Source organism: Chiloscyllium plagiosum, unplaced genomic scaffold (genome assembly GCF_037043375.1).
Source record: "Chiloscyllium plagiosum isolate Xiang-an unplaced genomic scaffold, Cpla_swu_hap1 HiC_scaffold_12, whole genome shotgun sequence".
Taxonomy (NCBI): domain Eukaryota; kingdom Metazoa; phylum Chordata; class Chondrichthyes; order Orectolobiformes; family Hemiscylliidae; genus Chiloscyllium; species Chiloscyllium plagiosum.
The window spans coordinates 82867973-82894124 of record NW_028270150.1 but is presented as its reverse complement, the minus strand read 5'-3'; the positions used below and the strand labels follow the sequence as shown (position 1 = coordinate 82894124).

The following is a 26152-nucleotide window of genomic DNA, read 5'->3' as shown; positions in this document are numbered from 1 at the left end:
CATGCCCCTCATGATTTTACAAACCTCTATAAGGTCATCCCTCAGCCTCCCACACTCCAGGGAAAACAGCCCCAGCATATTCAGCGTCTCCCTAAGCTCAAATCCTCCAATCCTGGCAACATTCTTGTAAATCTTTTCTGAACCTTTTCAAGTTTCACAACATCTTTCCAATAGGAAGGAGACCAAACTTACATGCAATATTCCAAAAGTGGCTTAACCAATGTCATGTATAGCCGCAGAATGACCTCCCAACTCCTGTACTCAATACTCTGACCCATAAAGGAAAGCATACCAAACACCTGCTTCACTATCCTATCTACCTGTGACTCTATTTTCAAAGAGCCATGAACCTGCACTCCAAGGTCTCTTTGTTCAGCAACACTCCCTAGGACCTTACCATTAAGTGTATAAGTCCTGCTAAGATTTGCTTTCCCAAGATGCAACATCTCATATTTATCTGAATTAAATTCCATTTGCCACTCCTCAGCCCATTGACCCATCTGATCAAAATACCATTGTAATCTGAGGTAACCTTCCTCACTGTCCACTACACCTCCAATTTTGGTGCCATCTACAAACTTACTAACTATACCTCTTATGCTCACATTCAAATCATTTATATAAATGATGAAAAGTAGTGGACGCAACACCAATCCTTTGTGGTACTCCACTGGTCACAGGCCTCCAGTCTGAAAAACAACCCTCCACCATCTGTCTTCTACTTTCAAGCCAGGTCTGTAACCAAATGGCTCGTTCTCCCTGTATTCCATGAGATCTAACCTTGCTAACCAGTCTCCCATGGGAAACCTTGTCGAACGCCTTACTGAAGTCCATACAGATCACGTCTACTGCTCGCCCTCATTAATCCTCTTTGTTAATTCTTCAAAAAACTCAATCAAGTTTGTGAGACATGATTTCCCATGCACAAAACCATGTTGTTTATTCCTAGTCAGTCCTTGCCTTTCCAAATAAATGTTTATCCTGTCCCTCGGGATTCCCTCCACCAACTTGCCCACCACCGACATAAGGCTCACCGGTCTATAGTTCCCTTACTACCTTGTCCTTACCACCTTCCTCAAGTAGTGGCACCACGTTAGCCAACCTCCAATCTTCTGGCACATCACCTGTGACTATCGATGATATAAATATCTCAGCAAGAGGCCCAGCAATCACTTCTCTAGCTTCCCACAGAGTTCTAGGTTACACCTGATCAGGTCCTGGGGATTTATCCACCTTTACCTGTTTCAAGACATCCAACACTTCCTCGTCTGTAATATGGACATTTTTCAAGATGTCACCATCTATTTCCCTACAATCTATATCTTCCATATTCTTTTCCACAGTAAATACTGATGCAAAATACTCATTTAATATCTCCCCCATCTCCTGCGGTTCCACACAAAGGCCACCTTGCTGATCTTTGAGGGGCCCTATTCTCTCCCTAGTTACCCTTTTGTCCTTAATGTATTTGTAAAAACTCTTTGGATTCTCCTTAACTCTATTTGCCAAAGCTATCTCATGTCCCCTTTTTGCCCTCCTGATTTCCCTCTTAAGTATACTCCTACTGCATTTATACTCTTCTGAGAATTCACTCGATCTATCCTGTATAAACCTGACATACGCTTCCTTCTTTTTCTTAACCAAACCCTCAATTTCTTTAGTCATCCAGCATTCCCTTTACCTACCACCCTTTCCTTTCACCCTAACTGGAACATACTTTCTCTGGACTCTCATTATCTCATTTCAGAAGGCTTCCCATTTTCCAGCTGTCCCTTTACGTGCGAACATCTGCTCCCAGTCAGCTTTTGAAAGTCATCCAGCTTCTTGTGTGTTGTTGGAGTTGCACTTATCTAGGCAACTGGAGAGTATTCCATCACATTTCTGAATGCTAAATGATGAAAAGACTTTGGGGAGGCAGGAGGTGAGTCACTCACTGCAGTATTCCTAGCCTTTGACCAGTTCGTGTAGCCACGGTAATTACGTAGCAAGTCCCATTGGGTTTCTGGTCAATGGTAACCCCACAATGTCGATAGTGAGGGATTCAGAGATTATAATGTCAAGGAGCTATATTTAAATTGTCTCTTATTGGAGGTGATCATTGCCTGGCTTTTCTATGATGTGAATGTTACATGCCACTTCTCAGGCCCAAGCCTGGATATTATCTAAGTGCAAAGCTATCATTTCTTTAAATATCTATTGTAGCATCTTCCCCTCGAAAAATGGAAGCTAACTGTGCAGTTAGAAAAGCTCAAGATAATTGGGAAGAGTCAGCATAAGTTTGGGAAAAGGAAATTATGTTTTATTCAATTTACTGAAACTCTTTGAAGGAGTAGCACGTAGCAAGTGTACATTTTTCCTGTTTGAATGTAAAGTATCCCATGATTATTGCTTTCACTTTATCACAAGCATCTAATATTTTGTATATACATTCTGCCACACTGTAGTTATAGTAAGGAGGCCCGTGGGCACTCCCAGTAGTGACCTTATTCCCTTACCAATTCTCACCTCCACTCAAATCTATTCTTTATCCTGATCTCCAGAACCAAAGTGATCTCTAACTTGCCATCTTGATTAAGAGTATTACACTCCTTAGCTCCCTCTTATTCTTGAAAGTCATATACCCCTCAATATTCAGGACTCAATCGTTGTCATCTGCAGTTCCTTCTCTGTAATGACTATGTTCTTCAATGTGTGCTGCTAATTTTCTTTCCTCTGAACATTCCATCCATTCAGCTACTGACCCTTTCATTTTGTCTTTTTGTTATCTTTGTAACAACTGGCCTTGATTGTTGGTGTATTCATCACAACTGCCTCTGGGTATTTTCTGAACTTCAATATTGCTCAGTTTACCAAGCAAATGGGCTTCCCACCTGTCACACTCAGGGGTACTGAAATATTAATCTCTTGCAGGCTTCTTCCTATTCTCTGGCAGCTTCAAGAACTTTTCTGAGACCTAACTCCAACCGGTACGTGCACCAAGTACCTCCTATGACTTAGAGTCCCAACTACACAGGGTTGTCCAATTGCTATTCCGACTTCTTCCCAAGTTCTGACAGCTCAGAAACTGTACCCTTCTTAGCAGCACAGCTTAAAGCATCACTTCACTGGGTGCAGTTTGGTTTTATTTTTCCCCTCTCACTGATTGTGACCCTTGAAAATTTCTTCATCCAGAGAGTGGTGAGCCTGTGGAATTCATCATCACAGAAAGCAGCTGGGGCCAAACCATTATATGATTTCAAGGATTTGGATGTAGTGCTTGGGGCTAAAAGGGACAAAGGAAATGGGGCAAAGTCAGCACAGACTATTGAATTGGATGATCAGTCATGATCATAACGAATCATAGAGCCGAATGGCCTACCCCTTCTCCGTTTTCGAGGTTTCATTTACACACTTGCCTATATTAATAAAACTAACTTAGAGCAAGTACACGTAACAAGACAGATGAGCAAAAGGTACTCAGCAACTCCATGTTATAAAAATACCTTTCTTTAAATTCTGACATCAAAATAGTCCAATAGAGATTCACTGGCTGTTATCAAGTCTTTTCATAACATGGCACAGCTGACACAACTGTATTGCACCACCATTTGGGTTCAACCTTTGCACAATGTTTGTTCCATTTCCACTCAAGATTTGAGCATATAATTGAGGTTAACATTTGAGTGCAGTACCAATCGAATGCTATACCTTTGATGATACTCGTTTTTGTGACGGCTCCACCTTCTGTCAGGCTATGTGAAAGGTTCCATGACATTTTATCAAAAGCGCAGGAGTTTTCTCTCTGGTGTCCTAGCCCACATTTATCCCCCACCCAATATATTTTTAAAAATCCCGACAATCACTCCATTGATCAAGTACCTCACTTTGTACAAAGAGCTGCATTTTCTTCACTTTCAGTGACTATGCTCAGAAAGATATAATCACTTGTAAAGTGCTTTCTGCTGTCATGAAATTCTGAAAGGTGCTATAAAATTTTGTTTTTCTTTTACATTCAAACCTAATTTTATTTTCCTCTAAACCCCTTTGTCTGTGTCTTAAATATAATAACCAAATAAAAGGCTATAAGATTTTAAGCATTTAAGCCGTAATGAAGGTTAAGATCACGAAAGATGCTGACGTGGAGAATTAAGGTAATCTTCTTGGATATACAGTAGTTATTCAATTTGCTGAGTGCACAGCCTTGAAAAGATGAAGGGAGAAAACATTCTATTTTCCATTCTACTCGTATTTGAAGGTATGTTGTGCATTCTCTACTAAGATAGGAATACCAAAATTGTTTTTAAAAAATTATATTTGCTATTTTTAATTTAAAATTTTTACATTTTGAGTAAACTCAAAGGTTGTAATATCTCAGCAATTGTAGAATATCAGAAAGCTGAAGATATTTATAAGATTCCAATGCTGCAAGATCCTTGTGAAATAGAATAGTTAAATGTCCTCTAATTTATATTATTGTAGAAAAATGAAATGTAATTATTTGTGCATTCAAGAAAATATTGCTCATCTTTCTTCTTTCTGTTTCAAATTCTTCTCAAATCATTTGGAAAAGCTTTTTCATGTTTATCTGCTGCTCAGGTACAGAGCTCAATATATTGTTCAAATTGTGCAATTGTTTTTGATCTGACCTGTTTGGGAAAGTTTTCATAAAGGCTACACTTGGATAATATTCTTAAACTGTTGCTCATGACTTTTCAATCAATTAGATCTATGCGTTAGTATTAAATACACTTCAATCAATTGGTAACTAATCACAAAACTAAGTTTAAGCAATCATATCCCTGCATCAGCATTAAATTCACAGAATAAAATGTGTATCCATTGCATGGACTATGAGATTGAGATGAACATTTTAAAAGGGTGATTTAAAGACCTCTCTCCATGAGACCTTTTGAGAAATGATTAAAGAGATGAGTAGTTAAATTCTCACGAACATATTTCATTTTATGTATGTTAATTAGACTTGTCAATCGTTTGATGTAAAACTTTCACAGAACAAATTCAAGTGAGTATCCAACAGCGTTCTTGATAAACTTCTCTACCACTCCTGTTTTTGACAGAATGAAAATCTACAACAGTCATGTAACAAGACTTGCAAATGTGATTGCAAGGATGGACCCAACACAATTTGGGGAATGGCACCAGGATCCTCAATGCTAGAATGTATGCCAGGTAAGAGAGACCATTATATACTTCTAATATGATATAAGAAAGCACTTGCCTCAAGTTTAGATAATACTCTAAAATCTAGCCAGACTTTATTGTAGAAATAAAATCAACTACTTCATAAAAAAGCTTCAATGTATCCAGTGTTCATTTCGATGTTGGTGTTGGGAATAAACCTTATATCTTTGAGGATCATCTAATTGACAGAAAGACCTTTAACAGTACTGGTGACCGGCATGTACTAGAAAATTTCCTCCTCATAGTGATAAGAGGAGCATTCATTAATCTTCTTAGCACAGTGGTGTTCGGTTGAACAATACCCCTGAAGATTAAATGGATTACGCTTTACCATAATGCCTCAAGATGGGAACCCAGTAGCCAATTGTGATAAATAATCCAAGAGCTATCAAATATGCAACAACTTGTGTTTATATTGCAACTATAGTAAAATTACCTAAGGCATTTCACCAGGGCTTCATAAAATAAAACTTGATGCCAGTGTCACATTAGAGTAGCTCAGCAACAGCTTTGTCAAAAAGATATTTTTAAGGATACCTTAATGGAGGAAAGCAAAGTAGACAAGCAAAGGTGTTTTGGGTGGAAATTCCAGAGCTCAGATTCTCGGCAAGGGAAGGCATGCCTGTGAATTTTACTGCAATTGAAATACGATTTGTTCATGAAGCTAAAATCAGAGAAGTATACTAATCACAGAGAGTTCTGGAGCTCAATGACATTACAGATATAGAAGGATGTGGCCACATAGGGATGTGAAAGACCAATTTGGTCCAGTTGACAAAATGTTAGCTAGGGTTATTTCGGTACAAACGTGAGACTCAACCTCACACCAACATATCTTAGTTTAGATCATGACTTCAGTTTTCAGATGCTACAGTGTTCAAAGGAAGAGGAGTTTTATTCAAGGATGTCAAAGACAGACTCCAGGGACATGTGGGAGTCTTTCAAACTGCAGTTGATAAGAGTTCAGAAGTGGCATATTCCTGCAAAAATGAAGGATAGGCATGGCAAGTTACCTCAATCTTGAATGACCAGGGATGTTATTATCTTGGCAAAAAAGAAAAAGGAAGCATATGTAAGCTCTAGGAGGGTGGGAACTGATGAAGCCTTTGAAGTATATAAGGCAAGTTGCAAAAAATTTAAACAAGGAGTTAGGAGGGCTAACATGGGTCATGAAAAGTGATTAGCAACAGGATCAAGGAGAATTAAGGCTTTTTATAGATATATAAAAAGCAAGAGGTTAGTCAGGGAAAGGATTGGAGCCAGAAGAGATAGGTGATGTCCGAAACGAATACTTTTGTGTTGGTATTCAGCACAGAGAAGGAATTGGTGGAGGATGATTTCAGGAAAGGGAGTAATAAATCTCTACGCCAATTTGCAATTTAAAAAGAAGAGGTGTTGTGCATCTTAAAAAGCATTATGGTAGATAAACCCCTGGGTCCTGATGGGATCTACCCCAGAATATTGAGCGAGGCAAGAGGACAAATTACCGGAGCATTGACAGACATCTTTGTATCCTCCTTGGCCACAGAGAAGGTCCTAGAAAACTGGAGAATAGCAAATGTTGCCCCATTGTTTAAGAAAGATAGTAAGGATAATCCAGGAAATTACAGGTCTGTCAGCCTCACATCAGTGGTAGAGAAATTATTGGAGAAGATTCTCAGGGACAAAATCTACACGCATTTAGAAACAAATGGACTTATTAGCGATAGACAGCACAGTTTTGAGCGGGGAGGTTGTGCCTCACTAACTTGATTGAGTTTTTTTGAGGTGATAAAGATGATTGATGAGGGAATAGTAGTAACTGTTGTCTACACGGACTTCAGTAAGGCCTTTGACAAGGTCTCTCATGGTAAACTGGTACAAAAGATGAGGTCACATGGTATCGGGGTGAGCTGGCAAGATGGATACAGAAGTAGCTTAGTCATAGGAGACAGAGTAACGGTGTAAGATGCTTTTTGGAATAGAGGGGCTGTGACTAGTGGTGGTCCATAAGGATCAGTGCTGGGACCTCTGCTGTTCATGGTCTACATACATGATTTGAAGGAAAATGTGGTTGGTCTAATTAGTAAGTTTGCAGACAATACAAAGATTGGTGGAGTTGCAGATAGCAAAGAGGATTGTCAGAGGATACAGCAGGATATAGATCAGTTGGAGACATGAGCAGAAAAATTGCAGATGGAAGTTAATCTGGACAAATATGAGGTGATGCATTTGGGAAGGTCAAATACAGGTGGAAATTATACAGTGAATGTCAGAATCCTTAGGAGTATTGATATGCAAAGGGATCTGGGTGTGCAGGTCCACAGATCACTGAAGGTGGCAGCACAGATAGATAAGGTAGTAAAAAAGGCCTATGGCATGCTTGTCTTCATTGGAAGGGGTATTGAGTATAAGGATAGACAAGTTATATAAGACTATAAATCATTCTTTCTTATAGTCATCATTAAGTGTAACCTGTTAAAAGTTGAATTTTGGCTCAGCAGGTTTGGACTATTTTTCATTGCATTTGGGGTTATGATTTTGTTTGAATAACTGCTGCAGAGGTAGAGACATAGAGACTGATAGCACAGAAAAAAAGGTCCTTTATCCCATCACATCCACACTAATCCAAAGCAACCACCTAATTTATATTTTGATAAAGCAAACATGGACAGGACTTATAAAATTAATGCTTGGGCCTTGGGTAGTATTGTAGAACAGAGACACCTAGAGGTTCAGATACATAATTCTTTGAAACTTGCATCACTGATAGGGCGGTTAAGAAAGCATTTAGCATTCTTGCCTTCATTGCTCAGATCTTTAAGTATAGGAGTTGCGACATCATGTTGAGGTTGTACAGTATGTTGAGGAGGTCTCTTCTGGAGTACTGTATGCAGTTCTGGTTGCTCTGCTATAGGAAGGATATTATTAAACTGGAGAGAATTCAGAAAAAAATTCACCAGGATGCTGCCAAGAATGGAAGGTTTGAGTTAGAAGGGCTGGGACTTTTTTCACTGGAGCATAGGAGATTGAGGGTGACCTTGTAGAAGTTTATAAAATCATGAGATGAGGACCTGAGGGCAGAGCCTTAGAATAAAGAGAAGATCTTTTAGAATGGAGATAAGGAGAAACTTCTTCTGCCAGAGAGTGGTGAATCTCTGGAATTCATTGCCACAGAAGGCTGGAGGCCAGGTCATTGAGTATATTTGGGAAAAAGCAGAAAAATGGGGTTCAGAAACTTATCAGCCATGATTGAATGGCACAGCAGGCTCGATTGGCTGAATGGCCTAATTCCTGCTCCTATATCTTATGTCTACGTTATGCTCCAGCTTTATAGAACTTCAGTTAGGCCACGCTTGCAATATTGCGTATAGTTCTGGTCACCACACTACCAAAAGGATATGGATGCTTTGGTGAGGTTACAGGAAAGGTTTACTAAGATGTTGCCTGGTATGGGGGATTTTGGCGATGAGGAAAGGTTGGCTAGACTGGTTTGTTTTTACTGGAATGCTGGAGGATGAAGGACATAGGAATGCTGGAAAGGGATAGAAGTTTTAAAAATTGTGAATGGCATGGATAGAGTGGAAAATGAGGTTTTTCTCCCAGGGTGGAAGGGTCAATTACAAGGAGATACAGGGTCAAAGATGCAGGGCAGGGGGAAGATGGAGTTTAAGAGATGTGCAAGGCAAGTTTCCCACACAAAGGGTGGTGTGTGTCTGGAATACACTGCCAGAGGTGGTGGTAGAAGCAGACACAATAGCAGTATTCACGAAACACCTGGACAGATACATGAACGGGAAGGGAACAGAGGGATATGTATCCTGCCAGTGAAGACAGTCTAGTATTGGAAGGGCAAAATGTGTTAGCACAGGCTTGGAGAGCTGAATGGCGTGTTCCTGTGCTGTATTCTTTGTTGTTTGATAAAAGCCCACTTTACCAATTGAATGGAATGCCCCTAGAACCTGTGCTGGAAAATGTGAGTGAATCTGAACAATTACCAGTGATCTTAAGGATGATTGCAATTTAGTTATTAGCTTGACCAATCGTCCATTAACAGTTACCACTGAGTAGACAGATCTCTATTTGTCACTAGTTGGAGAGGAAAGTTGCCTAAACCCACAATCATCTGTAAGGACATGAGCAGCAGATACATGGGAACACTGCAAAACTGATCTCAAAGCAACTCACAACACTGACCTGGAAATATATTGCTGATCCATCTCTATCATGAAGTCAACATCCTGGAACCCCCTCCCTAATCACATTATGAGCCGATCACAGCAAAAGCATTCCAGCCGTTTAAGAAGGCAACTCAACACCACCTTCTCAAGAGTAACTAGGGATGGACAATAAATGTTGGCCCAGACACTGATAACCACATCTGAGAATAAACAAATTTTTAAAAAGCCTCAAGAAAATACCTCAATTCAGTATACAGATTTAGGTCTGAGAACATAATTCCTTGGCAATAGAACATAAACAGCTCTTGTAGCATATGGAGAATATGTATAATGAGGAATAGAATGTGGGCATTAAAGAACGTCACACAGAGAAAGCAAAGTTGAGGTGACAGCAAAGGTATTACATAGAACATAACAGCACAGTACACGCCCTTCGGCCCTCGATGTTGCGCCGACCTGTGAAATTAATCTGATGCCCATCTAACCTACACCGTTCAATTGTTATCCATATGTATACCCAATGCCCATTTAAATGTCCTTAATGTTGGCGAGTCTACTACTGTTATAGGCAGGCCGTTCCACGCCCCTACTACTGAGTAAAGAAACTACCCCTGATATATGTCCCAAATTTATCACCCCTCAATTTAAAGCTATGCCCCCTCATGTTAGCCTTCACCATCCAAGGAAAAAGGCTCTCACTGTCCACCCTATCTAATCCTCTGATTATCTTATATATCTCAATTAAGTCACCTCTCAACCTTCCTCTCTCCAATGAAAACAGCCTCAATTTCCTCAGCCTTTCCTCAGAAGACCTTCCTTCCATACCAGACAACATCCTAGTAAATCTCATCTGAACCCTTTCCAAAGCTTCCATATCCTTCCTATAACGTGGTGATCAGAACCGTATGCAATACTCCAGGTGCAGCCTTATCAGTGTCTTGTACAGCTGGAGCATAACCTCGTGGCTCTGAAACTCAATCCCCCTACCAATAAACACCAACATACCAAATGCCTTCTTAACAACCCTGTCAACCTGGGTGGCAACTTTCAGGGATTTATGCACCTGGACACCGAGATCTCTCTGTTTGTATACACTGCCAAGAATTTTACCATTAGCCCAGTACTCTGCATTCCTGTTACTTCTTCTGAAGTGAACAAGCTCACACTTTTCCACATTAAACTCCATTTGCCACTTCTCAGCTCAGCTCTGCAATTTATCTTAGTCCCTCTGTAACCCATGATATATCCATAACTCTGCCAACCTTTGTGTCATCAGCAAATTTACTAACCCATCCTTTTACGCCCACATCCAGATCATTTATTGAAAAATGACAAACAGCAGTGGCCCCAAAACAGATCTTTGTGGCACACCACTGGTAACTGAGCTCCAGGATGAACATTTCCCTTTAACCACCACCCTCTATCTTCTTTCAGCTAGTTATTTTCTGATCCAAATTGCTTATTCACCTTCATTCCTGAAACTCTATATTTTGTGCAATAGCCACCGTGTGGAACCTTATCAAATGCCTTATTAAAGTCCATATACACCACATCAACCGCTTTGCCTTCATCTACCTGTTTTGTCACCTTCTCAAAGAACTCAATAAGGTTACTTTGGCACAACCTACCCTTCACAAAACCGAGCTGACTATCTCTAATCAAATTATTCCTTTCCAGATGATTATAAATCCTTTTCTTATCACCTTTTCCAACACCTTACCACAACCAAAGTAAGGCTAACTAGCCTATAATTACCCAGGCTGTCTTGACTCTCCTTCTTAAACAAGGGAACAACACTTGCTATCTGGCACTACTCTTGTTGACAATGACTACAAACATCAAAGCCAAAGGCTCTGCAATTTCCTCCCTGGCTTCCCAGAGAATCCGGTCTGGCCCAGGGGTCTTACCTATTTTCAGATCTTCCAAAATTGCTAAAACCTCCTCATTGTCAACCGCAATACCATATAATCTGGTAGCCTGTATCGCTGTATTCTCACTAACATTGCCTTTTCCAATGTGAATACTGGCGAAAAATATTCATTCAGCCTTCTCCGATGTCCTCAGATTCCTCACACAACTTTCCACTACAGTCTTTGATTGGCCCTAATCTTATTCTGGTCATTCTTTTATTCCTGATATACCTATAGAAGCCCTTGGGCTTCCTTGATCCCATCCGCCAACAATTTGTCATGTCCCCTCCTGGCTCTTCTTAGCCCTCTCTTTAGATCTTTTCTGGCTAACTTATAACTCTCAAGCCCCTGAGCCTTCACACCTCACCTTCATGTAAGCCACCTTCTTCCTCTTGATAAGAGCTTCAACTTCTTCAGTAAACCATGACTCCCTATCTCAACAACTACCTCCCTGCCTGATAGGTGTATATACTTATCAAGGACCCACAGTAGCTGTTCCTTGAATAAGCTCCACCTTTCAAGTGTGTCTATCCCCAGCAGTTTCCTCCATCCTATTCATCCTAAATCTTACCTAATCACATCATAATTGCTTTTCCCCCAGTTATACCTCTTTCCCTGCTATATATACCTATCCCTGCCCATTAATATTGTAAACGTAACCGAATTGTGGTCACTATCACCAAAGTGCTTAGCTACCTCCAAACCTAACACCTGGCTGGGTTCATTCCCCAGTATCAAATTCAATATAGCATCGCCCCTTGTTGGCCTGTCCATTTAGTGTCAGAAAACCTTCCTGCACACATGGAACAAAATCTGATCCATCTAAACTATTTGAACTATAGTATTCCCAGTCAATGTTGGGGAAGTTAAAGTCCACCATAACAACTACCCTATTCTCGCTCCTATCAAGAATCATCTTTGCTATCCTTTCCTCTACATCCCTGGAACAATTTGGAGGCCTATAGAAAACTCAACAGGGTGACCTCTCCTTTACTGTTTCTAATCTCAGCCCAAAATACCTTAATGGACGAGTCCTCACTTGTTATGACAGCTGATGTAATACTACCCTTGATTAACAATGCCCCCCCCCCACCCCCTTTCCCATCTTCTCTGTTCTTCTATTGTTCATGTAATTCTGGTACTAATGTTGAACCTCAAACACATTTGCTCATTTTCCTCTTTTACTCATGTCCCTTTCTTCTTAAACTATCTTGCAGTTGAATTTGTTGTTCAGTTTAGGTTAATCACTTGCACTCTCTCTCAACTGGAAGATAATATAGTTTGGTAAAGGCTCGGCTTGGTAGAAAGTCTTGGCTACCTGGTCAGGTCACTCGCAACAAATCCTCTGCTACCTCTCCACTCCTGTAGCACAATGAATTGATTTATACAATTGATCTCTGCGATCCTTCAATTCTAAACACTTGTTCATTGTCAATTTTCACTGCTCTAGCATTAACAATTGTACCTTCAGGTGTCTACATCTTAAGTTCTGGAATTCCCTCCTTAAAAGCTTACAACTTTTAAGACTACCTCTTTGACAAAGTTATTGACCTGTTACATGATCTAATAGCTCTGGATGTGGATCTGGGTCACACTTTGATAATATGCATGTAAAGCAGTCGGGACCTCTGCTTTGCTAAACATGCTGTATAAACAGAATTGTGTGTTGAAACTTGCATGTTTGAAACTGAACTATTTCATTATAACATTACATGAATGTTGAAAAAGGCTTTTGCATTAGTTTCAGAAAAGTTGCACATTACTATTTTTAGAGTGTCCTTATCACCGAGCTCTTGGGTTTGAATCTGGAGTTGTAACAGAAGACCAGATAGGTTGTTCCAATGAAGACCAATATACAGGATGGTATTCCTCATGGATACCAAACAAAGCAAGACTCAACAGTCAAGGTTTTGGGTAAGTAATCTCATAGCAGAATCTAACATTAACACATGCAATAATTGGTTAAACACCATTGAAATGCAGAATAGTTCTTTCAGTTTACCACAATTTTAGTTTGTAATTTAATCAAGAATAGAGATGAAGCTGTGCAAAATATAGTAAAAGCATGGTGAAAGTAATTTTGCTTATTAAATTCACACTTTTTACTAACTACTATATGTATCAGTAAATTACCACAGGTTTAATGAATGAATTATTTTTAAATTCAACATCTATATTTCAACAGCAATTTTTCTATCAGTATTATCACTGATGCCAATTTGTACATACATATTATTATTATTATAGGTGCGCATGGCTGTCAAGGTATCAAGATAATCAGCAATGGCTTCAGATTGACCTGAAGATGATCAGAGTTATTTCTGGCATCATTACTCAAGGACGATGTGATGCTGACGAATGGATGACAAAGTACAGTGTTCAGTACAGATCTGACAAAACCTTTAATTGGGTTTACTATAAAGACCAGACTGGAAACAATCGGGTAAGTACTGGCTCTCATCCAGAAATAAGCTAAGGGATGGGTTCAGTTTACCAATGAGATTCTCCATCTATTGTGACTTTAAGAACGTTCATCCTAGCCGGTGGTATTTTTTTTCCCCCCAAAACAACCTGTTCAAACATTTGTGCCACACCTCAGTAGGGCATAAACCTGGACCATCTGGTCCAGAGGGAGGGACAATACCACTGTGCCACAAGACCCTTTTGAATCTGGATTGTTGAAAAAAAACATATTTTAAAACAACTTGCTCAATCATATGATTTATGTTGAGGGCAGACAGGACTTGGAACTTGACCTTCTTGCACCACAAGATCCCCTCTGGTTTATTGTGTTTATACACCAATTGGAAGTGCCTGTAAGTCATACTGGTGAGACCGTTTCCAGTTCAATCATTTCATTTAACCAAGTCTTAAAGACACAACTATTTCCAAGAATAAAGTCCAACTTTTAAAGGATCAGCAAAATTAGAAGTAGAGGGGGAAGAAACCCTCATTGTAAGAAAAGGTCTTTGCAGGTGCATGACAACTTAATTTGAATACATAAATTTAACAATTCAGTTATGGTCTCTTATGGTGAACCCAATTTCTCAGGATCTATTTCACCTTCCCACAGGTATTTTATGGGAACTCAGACAGAACATCATCTGTGCAGAATTTTCTGCGCCCTCCAATTGTTGCTCAATACATCAGGATTAAGCCCTTGGGCTGGCATGTTCGGATCGCTATCAGAATGGAGCTGCTTGAATGCATGAATAAATGCCAGTCATAAGCATGTTAACACAATTAAGGAATAGCATGTCCTACTGAAAAAATGCAGGCTACTGTCAAAAGTAATGACCTATCTAAAAAAGTTATCAATGTAATTTACACCTCATTATTTCTCCTTAAACTTTTAAAACAAAATATACTTGTAGACCTGAAATAACAACAGGTTTATAGCCAGTATAGGGATGTGTTTATTAGTCCTTTGAAACGTGCTGAAAAGCTGCCTGAAGGTACATTTCTGCGGGTACTGAGCAATCAAATTTTTTCCAGCCCCACAGAATCACGTTGGATATAATCCAGAAATGACTGGATGCTCATTTATCACTGTCCATAGTGGCCTGAATTGGCTCCATCTTCCAAAACGCTGAATTCAAGATCCTTTCTACAAATCCCCTGTGGCCTCAACTCACGATACCTCTGCAACTTAACAGCGTCAACCCATAGGATTGTCCACTTCCTGAAATTTTCGTCCATTCATCCAAGCCCCAATGTAAGCTCTGAGCGTTCATTTTGCTTTCCCATCTTGCATCCTTCTCTATTTCAGCTTACTTGGTTCTAGTTTTTGGGACTCTCCCAGTACCTTCCACACCAAACCTCAAGTTTTACAACTCTTCGTGTCTTCAAAAGTTAAACATTTATACTTACAATTGCATCTATTTTCATCTTTCCTAACTATTTGTATGCCCAGCATCTGAAATCCTTATGTGATCCAACATTGCCCCCAGTAACTGGATGAAAGCTTCCAGCCAGCAGAAGGGACTTTCAACCCATGTCTGGGCTGGACTTGAACTCGAACTCAGATTATACAACTATACCAAGTAGTGGTTAGCCGACATTTCCGCCACCTCCAAACAGACCCCACCACCAGGGATATATTTCCCTCCCCACCCCTTTCCGCCTTCCGCAAAGACCGTTCCCTCCGTGACTACCTGGTCAGGTCCACGCCCCACTACAACCCATCCTCCCATCCTGGCACTTTCCCCTGCCACCGCAGGAACTGTAAAACCTGCGCCCACACCTCTATCCAAGGCCCTAAAGGAGCCTTCCACATCCATCAAAGTTTTATTTGCACATCCACTAATATCATTTATTGTATCCGTTACTCCCGATGCGGTCTCCTCTACATTGGGGAGACTGGGCGCCTCCTAGCAGAGCGGTTTAGGGAACATCTCCGGGACACCTGCACCAATCAACCACACTGCCCCGTGGCCCAACATTTCAACTCCCCCTCCCACTCTGCCGAGGACATGGAGGTCCTAGGCCTCCTTCACCGCCGCTCCCTCACCACCAGAGGGAAGGGAAGGGAAGGCCTCATCTTCCTCCTCGGAACACTTCAACCCCAGGGCAATCAATGTGGACTTCAACAGTTTCCTCATTTCCCCTTCCCCCACCTCACCCTAGTTCTAAACTTCCAGCTCAGCACTGTCCCCATGACTTGTCCGGACTTGTCCTACCTGCCACCTATCCTTTTCCACCTATCCACTCCACCCTCTCCTCCCTGACCTATCACCTTCATCCCCTTCCCCACTCACCCATTGTACTCTATGCTACTTTCTCCCCACCCCCACCCTCCTCTAGCTTATCTCTCCACGCTCCAGGCTTTATTCCTGATGAAGGGCTTTTGCCCGAAACGTCGATTTCGAAGCTCCTCGGATGCTGCCTGAACTGCTGTGCTCTTCCAGAACCACTAATCCAGAACTATACCAAGTAGTCCACCAATTGCCTCAGGCATATTTCAATGTCAGAAGACTCCAAACACAGGACTCATTTGCAAAGAATGATTTTTGTACAATCTGTACAACAGTCTTTAAACTCAGCTTTCTACTTTTTACAAAACTTATATTCACTTCCCACAATTATAATGGTCACCAAAATCATTGTTCTATGGATGCTAGAAATCTAAAATAAGAGTTTAAAAAGCTGGAAATAGAAGGATCAGCTGTGGACAGAGATAGAGTTAATGTTTCAGGTCAAAATAACCTTTCAACATCCATTAACACTGAAAAGCTGAGCATTTGCAGCTTATTTTTATAGTAATAGATTCTAACGGGCCCCAAAACCAGCTTTTTCTACCTAACGTAGCAGATGAAGAATGCACCAGAATCCCTGCTTCACTCATATTTAGAGGGCTGCAATTAAAGAGATACAGAAGATTCATGCAAGGTAGAAAAAACAATAAACTTTCATTCAACATCCAAACTATGCTCGTGGAATATTTGCAACATTCAGAAAACAGAATCTTTTTGAAAGATGCAATGAGTACTTTCCAATTTTATCCTCAACCAGTTATATAGTAAGATTTAATACTTGTTAAAAAAAATTAATTAGGATTTATATCCATCACATGCCCTGCCCAACGGCAATTTTTCCATGAACACCCACTATTTTGTATAGCACGCAACCAAGTTTAAGTAGCTTCCCCACTCGACAAATGATTAATCAAAATATTAATTTTTTTAAAAATCAAGAATACTCAAAATTTTAGTGCAAAAATTTGCATTTTTATAAAGACGTGTTTTACAAGGTCCATTCAAAAATACATTGTGCTTAGTAAAAATTAACCATTTCATGCCAATATTCAGTGACAACTCAAACAGTATGATTAAAATTTACAAAATAGCTGTACATACAGATGGAAAACACACTATAAGGATTGAATATACAAACATATAAATGTTATATAAACAATTTACAAATGTTTTATACTTGGCAATCATTAAAAAAGGGAAAAAACTGCAATAAAGGAAACAAAACATAAATGCAACTATGTGAGAAACCACAAATGCTGCCAAAGAATCCTGGAAAACAAGGACTTCACATGAGCAGAGACCCGAATACTTGAAAATATGTGCACATTTTTAAAAAATATATACTGCCTAAAATATAATTTCAGTTATAACTATAGGCATTAACCACTTGTCAGAATTACATATATACTCTCAAGTCAACTTTTTTTTTCCATGTTTTTGTACACCTGTAATATTATCCTATTAGAACTATATTCAATAGTAATGTATATTTATTAGGCTTTCCCTTATTAATAAATTCCCTAATCACAATTTCTAATCCTGTAGATATTAAGATCTAACAGAGAATACATATGCTTTACACCCATACAAACCTGTGTGAAGTATTGAGATCTGCATGCATAAAACACAAGTCTTTAGACAATTATATACATTAGCACTAATTACACCTGCTGGTTTATATTCTGCTGAATTATTTGGACCCTGGATTTATATTAATCAATGAGCATTGTATAAAAGCGATTTTAAAAATGTGGCATAAAAATCTCAACATTTTAGTTGTTTTATGCAACAACTTTTTTTCCCCTCCAAGTTTTAACTCTGAAAATTGACCTTTCCATATAAGGTTTAATATGAGAAAGTGTGTGGATACAAAAAAAGTTTATAATACTGAATGTAACAGCAAGCAAAATTTTAAACTTAAAGTTCTGCAGAATATAAGAGTAGCCTGTTTCAAAGTTAATGCCTGTATTACATTGTAGCTGTTGAAGATACTGAAATCTGTAAATGATCTCATTAATACTGAACCTGACCATCTGAGCTTTGTTTGCAATGACATTCAAAAACACAAATTTGACAAATCAAAATCTGATACTTGTCGTAATACATGTAAGCACATTTCAAAATGAGAATTTGGGTGTACTTTGTTCACAAGGTATAGAAATTTTCCATCAATGACAATGCCAATGGGTAGAAGCCACTCAACACCTGCTGACTGAAGGTAATATTAAAATGCCCCACGTTCTGAATATTTTAGCTCTTGAAAGAATGTTTATCAATAGCTTTCATATAAATATTTAAAAATTATTTATATTAAATAAAAATTATTTATGTTCGCAGCACTTTGAACACATGACACTGAAGTAAAGTATAGTCAGTAGGAAATCTAGGTAGCATAACTAGCCAGAACATGTAATACTCATAAAATAATTATATCATTCAGTAGCAGGGAAGGAACAGAAATGTCTAGCAAGACTGCAAAGTATTGGAATAACTGCAAGGAAAATCATACTGACAGAACAACCATGTCTGGAAAAGATGTTGGTACAGATGTCGCAGAAATCTCTCAAAATAAATCAGGCAAGGTACCAGTGAAAGACATCTCACAATAGTGCAAATTTAGCTGCAAACCAACAAGGCACTATTTTCATGGAAAAGTATTGTGTAAAGTAATTAGTCAAACGTGGATTTTGCACCAATTGTCTGCATGCAACAAATTTAGTGCCTTTTGCCAATGGGACATTTGGAATACACAAATCTTCAAATTATTAAATTATTTTAATGTGCTGGCATTACAAATCAAATCTCATTTGCAATTTAGTGGGAACATTACTGTTACGATTTATTAAAAAAGGCAGATATACATCTGGTTCTGATGAATCCTATTTATTAATGGAGTCCACAATATCATAAAATTTGCTTAAAATCTAGTGTACATTTTTGTTGTTGCCAACTCATCATTCATTAATGGGTGAGTTACAGAGTATGCAACTTTTATCATACATTTGATGAGTTTGCTTCAGAATAATGGAACGTAGTCCTAATAGCAGGGCAGCAAGCTCAAATTCATGTTGCCACCAATACTCTTAGCTAAATGGCAGAAACTGTAATGACATGACAACCATGTACCCTGTACTTTTGCTATAAAGACAAAAGTTTGATTTGGTCAGCCGAGTATGTAATTACTGTATGAAAAAGCGGCAAAATTTCCTTGATGTATCTCAGTCATACTTAATTTTCTTTAAAAATTAGCTTCATCCCTATTGGAAAATTCATTGTTTGGTATATATTGTATAAGTTGTGACAATTATGACTAAACCTTCTAAAAGGGACTGTGACTGCAGAATGAGAATCACAAGCTCGTGAATGATTGGTTACTACAACTGCTGTAAACTCCCTTTGACCACATGAGATTTTCAATGAATAAATTTTAGTCTGTTACACTCCTCTCCCATCATGCACTTGAATTGTATAATCGAAGGAAAAATAGACATCGATAAAATAGAAGTGGCATACAAATATTGGTTGCTCCTACATTGTCACTCAATCAAGATGTCATTGTAGTCTAAAATACAAAGCAAAGTGAAAAGCAAATCCTTCGATTCTGCTAAAGATCTGAACTTAACTCCTTTATAAAAATCAAAAGATGATTTTGATAATTTCTACAACAACTTATGCACAATGTAGGATGAATTACAAATTTGAATAAGGTTCAATTGTTTGCCCATTTTTAAGGCCAGATCTAAACCAGGACTTTGCATAAACCTGTACTTTTTCTTTTGGCCACTTATTTCTGTTTCAAAAAAAAGCAAAAACTTTTGTTTGAGGGATCACTGCAGAAGGGAAAGGTCAACATTTAAAAAAAAAAAGGCACAAAATAAGGCACGGGCAAAAGATCTAGATGTCAGATGCTGGAAGTGCAAAATTACATGAAAATAACATGTCTTCTAACATAAAAGAACACAACCTATAATAAAGTAAATATAAGCACAATCATAATCCAGCAAAAGTACAATTTTGAGGTGTTGCAATTTTTTTCTGTCAGACAAGGCATGATCCAAGAATCATGACTTACTTTTCTGCCTGAGGGGCTTGAGTTCCCACAGAAAATTATGTGAGATTAACAATGAAGATGGCGTTCTCCTGCTTTAATGAAATGCCCAATTTTCACCAAATATATATAGACGGGTCATTTAAAGAGCATGTTTGTAAGAACACATGATATTCAGCATACCCATTACCTTAAAAAACAATCACACAGTCCTAAACTCTTTGTAGAAACCCAAGACTGCTTCCTCGGCAACTTCATAAGGAACTCCTGATGAGGCAGAGGCAAAGTGATCTACAGGGAAGAGTAAAATTTCACATTTTATGCTCTAGATGTCAGAGCAATAATTAACAAACTAATGGTAATCCTTGTTTTGTTTCTGGTACATGGCCAGCTACCATTGCTCACAGCCACCATCAGTGAAACTTCTGGATAATCAAGGGGCATGAGTGTATAACTACTGTATCAATATATCCTCCAGAGGAAACATAGCATACACTACTATATCAACATATAATCAAGTAAAATTATTTGAGGGTGGGAAGAAACAGAACTGGTTCAGTACTGTTATCATGGTGATAATGCAGAATACAAAAGTCGAAGAGTATAAATCAACTTAAAACAAAACCACAAAGATAAAAAGTAACTTGTCTGCTAGAAGATCTAGATGCTGCAAAATTGATTCCAGCTATACTTTTGCAGTTTATATAATTTGAGTCAAGTGCATTTGAACGTTTATTCTCGATACAATATATACCTAGTTCACTACTTACCACAATACACAGTAAACTAAATCAAATATCCCTACAGTTCAATTTACCCATTTCAAGCCATATGATTTGATTGAAGCAAAGTCCCCACATTATCCAAAAGAATGAAAATGATATAATCTCAATTGCATATATTTCAAAGTAACAGGTCCAACACTACATCTTACATTGATAAACCATTTGAGCCTTGCATTTCAGTTAATGCCAGGTGACAATTTTGTAACAATTTGTAATTTGTTATTCTTGTATATCATTTTCATAAAGTAGTTTGTACAGATTCTATATTACATACCAAAAATAAAATCCTTTTATCAAACTTTGACAAGCTACTAACCACACACGAAACATAATTGCCAGTATATTCGCTGAAATACCACTACTCATATGCCTAAATATAATGCAAATACAACAGTTTGAGGAAGAAAGTGTACAAAATGCCTAAAAAGCATCAGCAGCTTGTGAATACACTGTGCATTAAGTACACAATAACATTGTGCTCTGTGAAATCATGGATATCAGGACAAACTCCAGTTCTAACAATGTACAAATATGTTATTTGTTATAACTACAAACTGTTTAAACTGTTACAGAATAGTCTGATCATATGAATTGTGAACTTTGTTAATAATCATTACAGGTGCTAACCATCATTACAGCCACTAGGTACTGTTTTGCAAAACTTCAAACAAGTTAAGATAATTCTGCATATTGCATTACTGTCATGATTAAGATGTTTAAAAATTGCTTCCAACATTACAGCAGTAATGTTTATTAAAGGGACCTGGCTATTCATCGGATATAGAAGTATATTCATTTTCAGAATGATTAAAAGAAAAATTACTACAGTGCTGTTTCTTTTAAATCATTTAGATTTGGCATTCTGGAACGTGCTGTTCTGGTTAAATGTAGAGAATGACCATTTTGACTTGATTTGGAAATCATTTGGTCAGGGTTCATAGTTCCATCGATTCCAGTCCGGCCACTTGGCAGCACATGCCAGATAGGTTCCATTTGCCCAGGTAGTTGAAAAGTTGATCTAGGTTTTGCCTGGGAATCTTGTCGTATATTGCTGTTAGGAGTCTGCCCCGCAGCATGGATGCGACCCTCAACGTGAGATGACTTGACTGGCTGGTTTGGCAAAGGTTGAAACCGTACTTCTGAGGGAGTAGAATGACTGAATGAAGTAGGTAGCTGCAAAAATTTGCGCAGTGATTTCAAAGGGTGTTTCTGCAGAATATTTAAAAATACTTTAGTCAAATATCAGTTAAACCAGTAAGATAGCAAGTTTTATTTGGTTTGAAGAATGCAAGAAATATTTACTTCAAATTTGTACTACAAAATATAAAATATTAAAAAATAAAATTTACTTTTGTTCAAGAATATAGAGTTTCCCTATATAACAGTGATTGCACTTCAAAAGTTCAATACTGGCTGTGAAGCACTCTGGATGTTGAGGGTGTGAAAGATGTTTACTTTCATAGTAGACAGAAAATATTTACATTTTACAGGTGACAGTAATATAGTTTTCTGAAATCTGTGAAGAATAACTGTGTGCTGAAGGGATAAACTCTGGTGCAAAATTCAAAAGGAACAGTATGTAACATAAAGGTGACATTAATATGTAAACACTTATGCAACTTAATGTTTAGAAACATGTAAGCTGGTGAGATCTTTGTTGCTGCAATCAGAAACCAAAATTTTTTTGTTTAAAAGAAACAACATAGCTATTGACTAAAATAGCACCATTAATTTAGCAATTGTTAGCATTTATTTTGTATACTGCATATACTGAAGTAATTTAAGAGAGACAAATTAATTACCTAATAAGATCATTCGTAATAAACTAAACTAATTCAAGGGTAAAGATAGTTCCAAATAAAGAAAGCATATTGCAACAGGATAAAGGAATGTGCCGAATTAGAAAATATACCTGCAGATAACACAGGAGGTAATGAGAAACTTATTAATTGAGCAGGATTTTAATGAAAATAAGCAAAACTAGAAGCTGCTTGATGAAAAGTGTTAAAATACAAACAAAAATGAGCAAAGCGTAGAAAGTAAAGGAAAAGAAAGGTTAGAGCTAAAATATATATGAAGAAAGGCTAACTTATAGCATAAAATGAAAACAATAAAGGAGCTTGTAAACACTTAAAAGTAAATGATTAGTTAAAGTAGTACTAAGTTTATTTGAGAGAGAAAAAAGTTGCCCCACAAAGATTTTCACAGGACAGATGTAGAATGAACACTATGGGCCTAAACTCTCATCCATGGACTCCATCTACACTTCTCGCTGCCGTGGAAAGGCAGTCAACATCACCAAAGATCCCTCTCACCCTAGCTATATATTCTTCAAACTTCTTCCATCAAACAGAAGATACAGATGTTTAATCAAGATACTGAAGCTTGAACACGTGTACCAACAGGTTCAAGAATAGCTTCTTCCCCACTGATGTCAGGTTACTGAATGGACCTCTCAAATTTCAAATCTAATGTTGATCTTGCTTTTCTGCACCCCATGCAGCCGTAATCTTTTGTGCCTCACTCTGTTTAAACACCCTATGATTTGTATGTCTGTGTATGTTATGATCTGCCTCTACTGCACGCAAAACAAATCTTTTCACTGTACCTAGGTACATGTGACAACAATAAATCAAATCAAATCAGGAAGCAAACCGAAGCATTGATAGCAGTGCAACGGCTGCAGACTGTTCTCCTGAGGTCTACACATACATTTTTTAATACACACTATATATTTATGCACATTTATAAATGTATATTCAAAATAATCCAATGGGCTATATATTTTTAAAAATTGAAATAGAGCTGAAAAGAAATGCAGAAGAGTTCCTGTTAGAAAATAGGTCTAAATCTTTAGAACTTCCAACTGAATATAGTTTGATTAGAATAAATGATTGCAGAATTTAAAAGTACATTTGTAAATAAAATACCTGAGGCTGAACGTCTGCCATCTTGTCAATGGGCCAGTCTCTCTCTCTATTTTGGCTGGTATGTAATGCCTTTTGCAATGCCAGACGATCGTGGCCATCACTACTAGGCATCTAAGATCAGGAGATGCACATTAGCAAAGTAAATTGAAACAAAATAACTTATTGCACTTGGATTTCAGCTTTGGTAAGGACATGCATTCTTTAGTTTTTAAGCTTGATAACAATCTGCAAACTGTAGTAGAGTCTAGGTAATACAGCAGATATAGATAGATGGTGGTCAAGATAAGATGCCAAAATAAACAATTAAGTAGCTTTGCCCTAAAAGTTGCCTTAATCTAGATGGTGCTCATCAGAGGAGGTAGTATACAATTAAAAAAACGAACAGCGGTAAAGTCAGAGATGTACAACATGGAAACAGACTCCATGCCAACCAGATATCCTAAATTAATCTAGTCCCACTTGCCAGCACTCGACCCATATCTATTGAAACCTTTCCTATTTATATATCCATCCAGATGCCTTTTAAATGTTGTTAATGTACCAGCTTCCACCACTTCCTCTGGCAGCTCATGCATCACCCTCTGTATGAAAACGTTTCCTCTTATGTCCCTTTAAAATCTTGCCTCTTTCACCTTAAACCTACGTTATGTTGTTTTGGATTCACCATTTAGGGAAAAGACCTGGGCTATTCACCCGATCAATGTCCCCCATTATTTTATAAACCTTGATAAGGTCACCCCTCAGCCTCCAACACTCCAGGGAAAATAGTCGTACCTTATTCAGTCTCTCCCTTTAGCTCAAACCCTCCAACCTTGGCAACATCCTTGTAAATCTTTTCTGAACCCTTTCAAGTTTCACAATATCCTTCCTATAGCAGGGAGAGCAGAACTGAATGCAGTATTCCAAAGTTGGCCTATCCAATGTCCTTTACAGCCGAAACATGACTTCCCAACTCCTAAAATCAATGCACTGACCAATAAAGGCAAGCAAAGCAAACACCTTCTTCACTATCCTATCTGGGAACGGTGGCTCAGTGGTTAGCATTACTGACTCACAGCATCAGGGATCCGAGCTCGATTCCAGCCTCGGGCGACTATCTGTGTGGAGTTTGTACATTCTCAGTGTCTGTGTGGGTTTCCTCTGGGTGCTCTGGTTTCTCATGTTTCCTCCCACAGTACAAAGATGTGTAAGTTAGGTGAATTGGCCATGCCAAATTGCCCATAGTGTTCAGGGATGTGTAGGTTAGGTGCATTAGTCAGGGGTAATTATAGGATAATAGGGTAGGGGAATGGGTCGGAATGGGTTACTCTTCAGAGGGTTGGTGTAGACCTGTTGGGCCGAAGGGCCTGTTTCCACACTACAGGGATTCTATGATACCCACAACTCCCCTTTCAAGGAACTATGAACCTACACTCCATGGTCTCTATTTTCAGCAACACATCTCAAGATCTTACTACAAACCGTAAGAGTCCTGCCCTGATATACCTTTGCAAAATGCAACACCTCACATTTAGAACATAGAACATTACAGCGCAGTACACACCCTTCAGCCCTCGATATTGCACTAATCTATGAAATTAATCTGATGTCCATCTAACGTACACCATTCCATTATTATCCATATACATATCCAATACCCATTTAAGTGCCCTTAACGTTAGCTAGTCTACTACTGTTACAGGCAGGCCGTTCCACGCCCCTACTACTGAGTAAAGAAACTACCCCTGATATCTGTCCTAAATCTATCACCCCTCAATCTAAAGCTATGTCCCCTCATGTTAGCCTTCACCATCCAAGGAAAATGGCTCTCACTGTCCACTCTATCTAACCACCTGATTATCTCATACATCTCGATTAAGTCACCTCTCAACTTTCTTCTCTCCAATAAAAACACCGTCAGTTTCCTCAGCCTTTCCTCGTAAGACCTTCTTTCCATAGCAGGCAACATCCTAGTAAGTCTCCTCTGAACTCTTACCAAAGTTTCCACATCCATCTTATAATGCAATGACCATAACTGTACACAATATTCCAGTTTTGGCCTTACCAGTGTCTTGTACAGCTGAAGCATGACCTCGTGGCTCTGAAACTCAATCCCCCTACCAATAAAACGCCAACACACCGTATGCCTGCTTAACAACCCTGAATTTATCTCAACCCCATATGCCACTCCTTCGCCCACTGGCCCATCTGATCAAGATCGCATTGTACTCTGAGGTAGACTTCTTTGCTGTTTACTACTACACCGATTTTGGTGTCATCTACAAACTTACTAACCATACCTTCTATTTCACATCCAAAGCATTTATATAAACGATTAAAGTCAGTGGGGCCAGCACCAATCCTTGTGGCACACTGCTGGTCACAGATCTCCAGTCTGTTAAGCA

The 26152-nt window shown here is 38.6% G+C and overlaps 2 protein-coding genes across 7 annotated transcripts in view; one reads left to right on the top strand and one right to left on the bottom strand.

Annotated features, from left to right (window-relative positions):
- The first annotated feature begins 4177 nt into the window (after positions 1-4177).
- The window catches only part of LOC122554983 (retinoschisin), a 74548-nt gene continuing 52573 nt past the window's right edge, over positions 4178-26152 (top strand). For 3 of the 4 annotated variants that reach the window (XR_015758920.1, XR_006313124.2, XM_043700481.2), the window contains exons 1-5: positions 4178-4234; positions 4550-4575; positions 5058-5169; positions 13024-13165; positions 13499-13694. Coding sequence is in view for 2 of the 4 variants with exons in the window: in XM_043700481.2 (XP_043556416.2) it covers positions 4189-4234; positions 4550-4575; positions 5058-5169; positions 13024-13165; positions 13499-13694 (522 nt within the window). In the remaining 2 variants the exon portion in view is untranslated. Of the gene's footprint in view, positions 4235-4549; positions 4576-5057; positions 5170-13023; positions 13166-13498; positions 13695-14324; positions 14593-26152 lie in introns of those variants that run through there. The other variant, XM_043700480.2, reaches the window with a different exon arrangement.
- The window catches only part of LOC122554982 (cyclin-dependent kinase-like 5), a 155766-nt gene continuing 145815 nt past the window's right edge, over positions 16202-26152 (bottom strand). For all 3 annotated transcript variants that reach the window (XM_043700476.2, XM_087992991.1, XM_043700474.2), the window contains 2 exons: positions 23769-23879; positions 16202-22047 (listed from right to left, as the gene is read on the bottom strand). In XM_043700476.2, the coding sequence (XP_043556411.1) occupies positions 21661-22047; positions 23769-23879 (498 nt within the window). In that variant the 3' untranslated portion in view covers positions 16202-21660. The remainder of the gene's footprint in view (positions 22048-23768; positions 23880-26152) is intronic.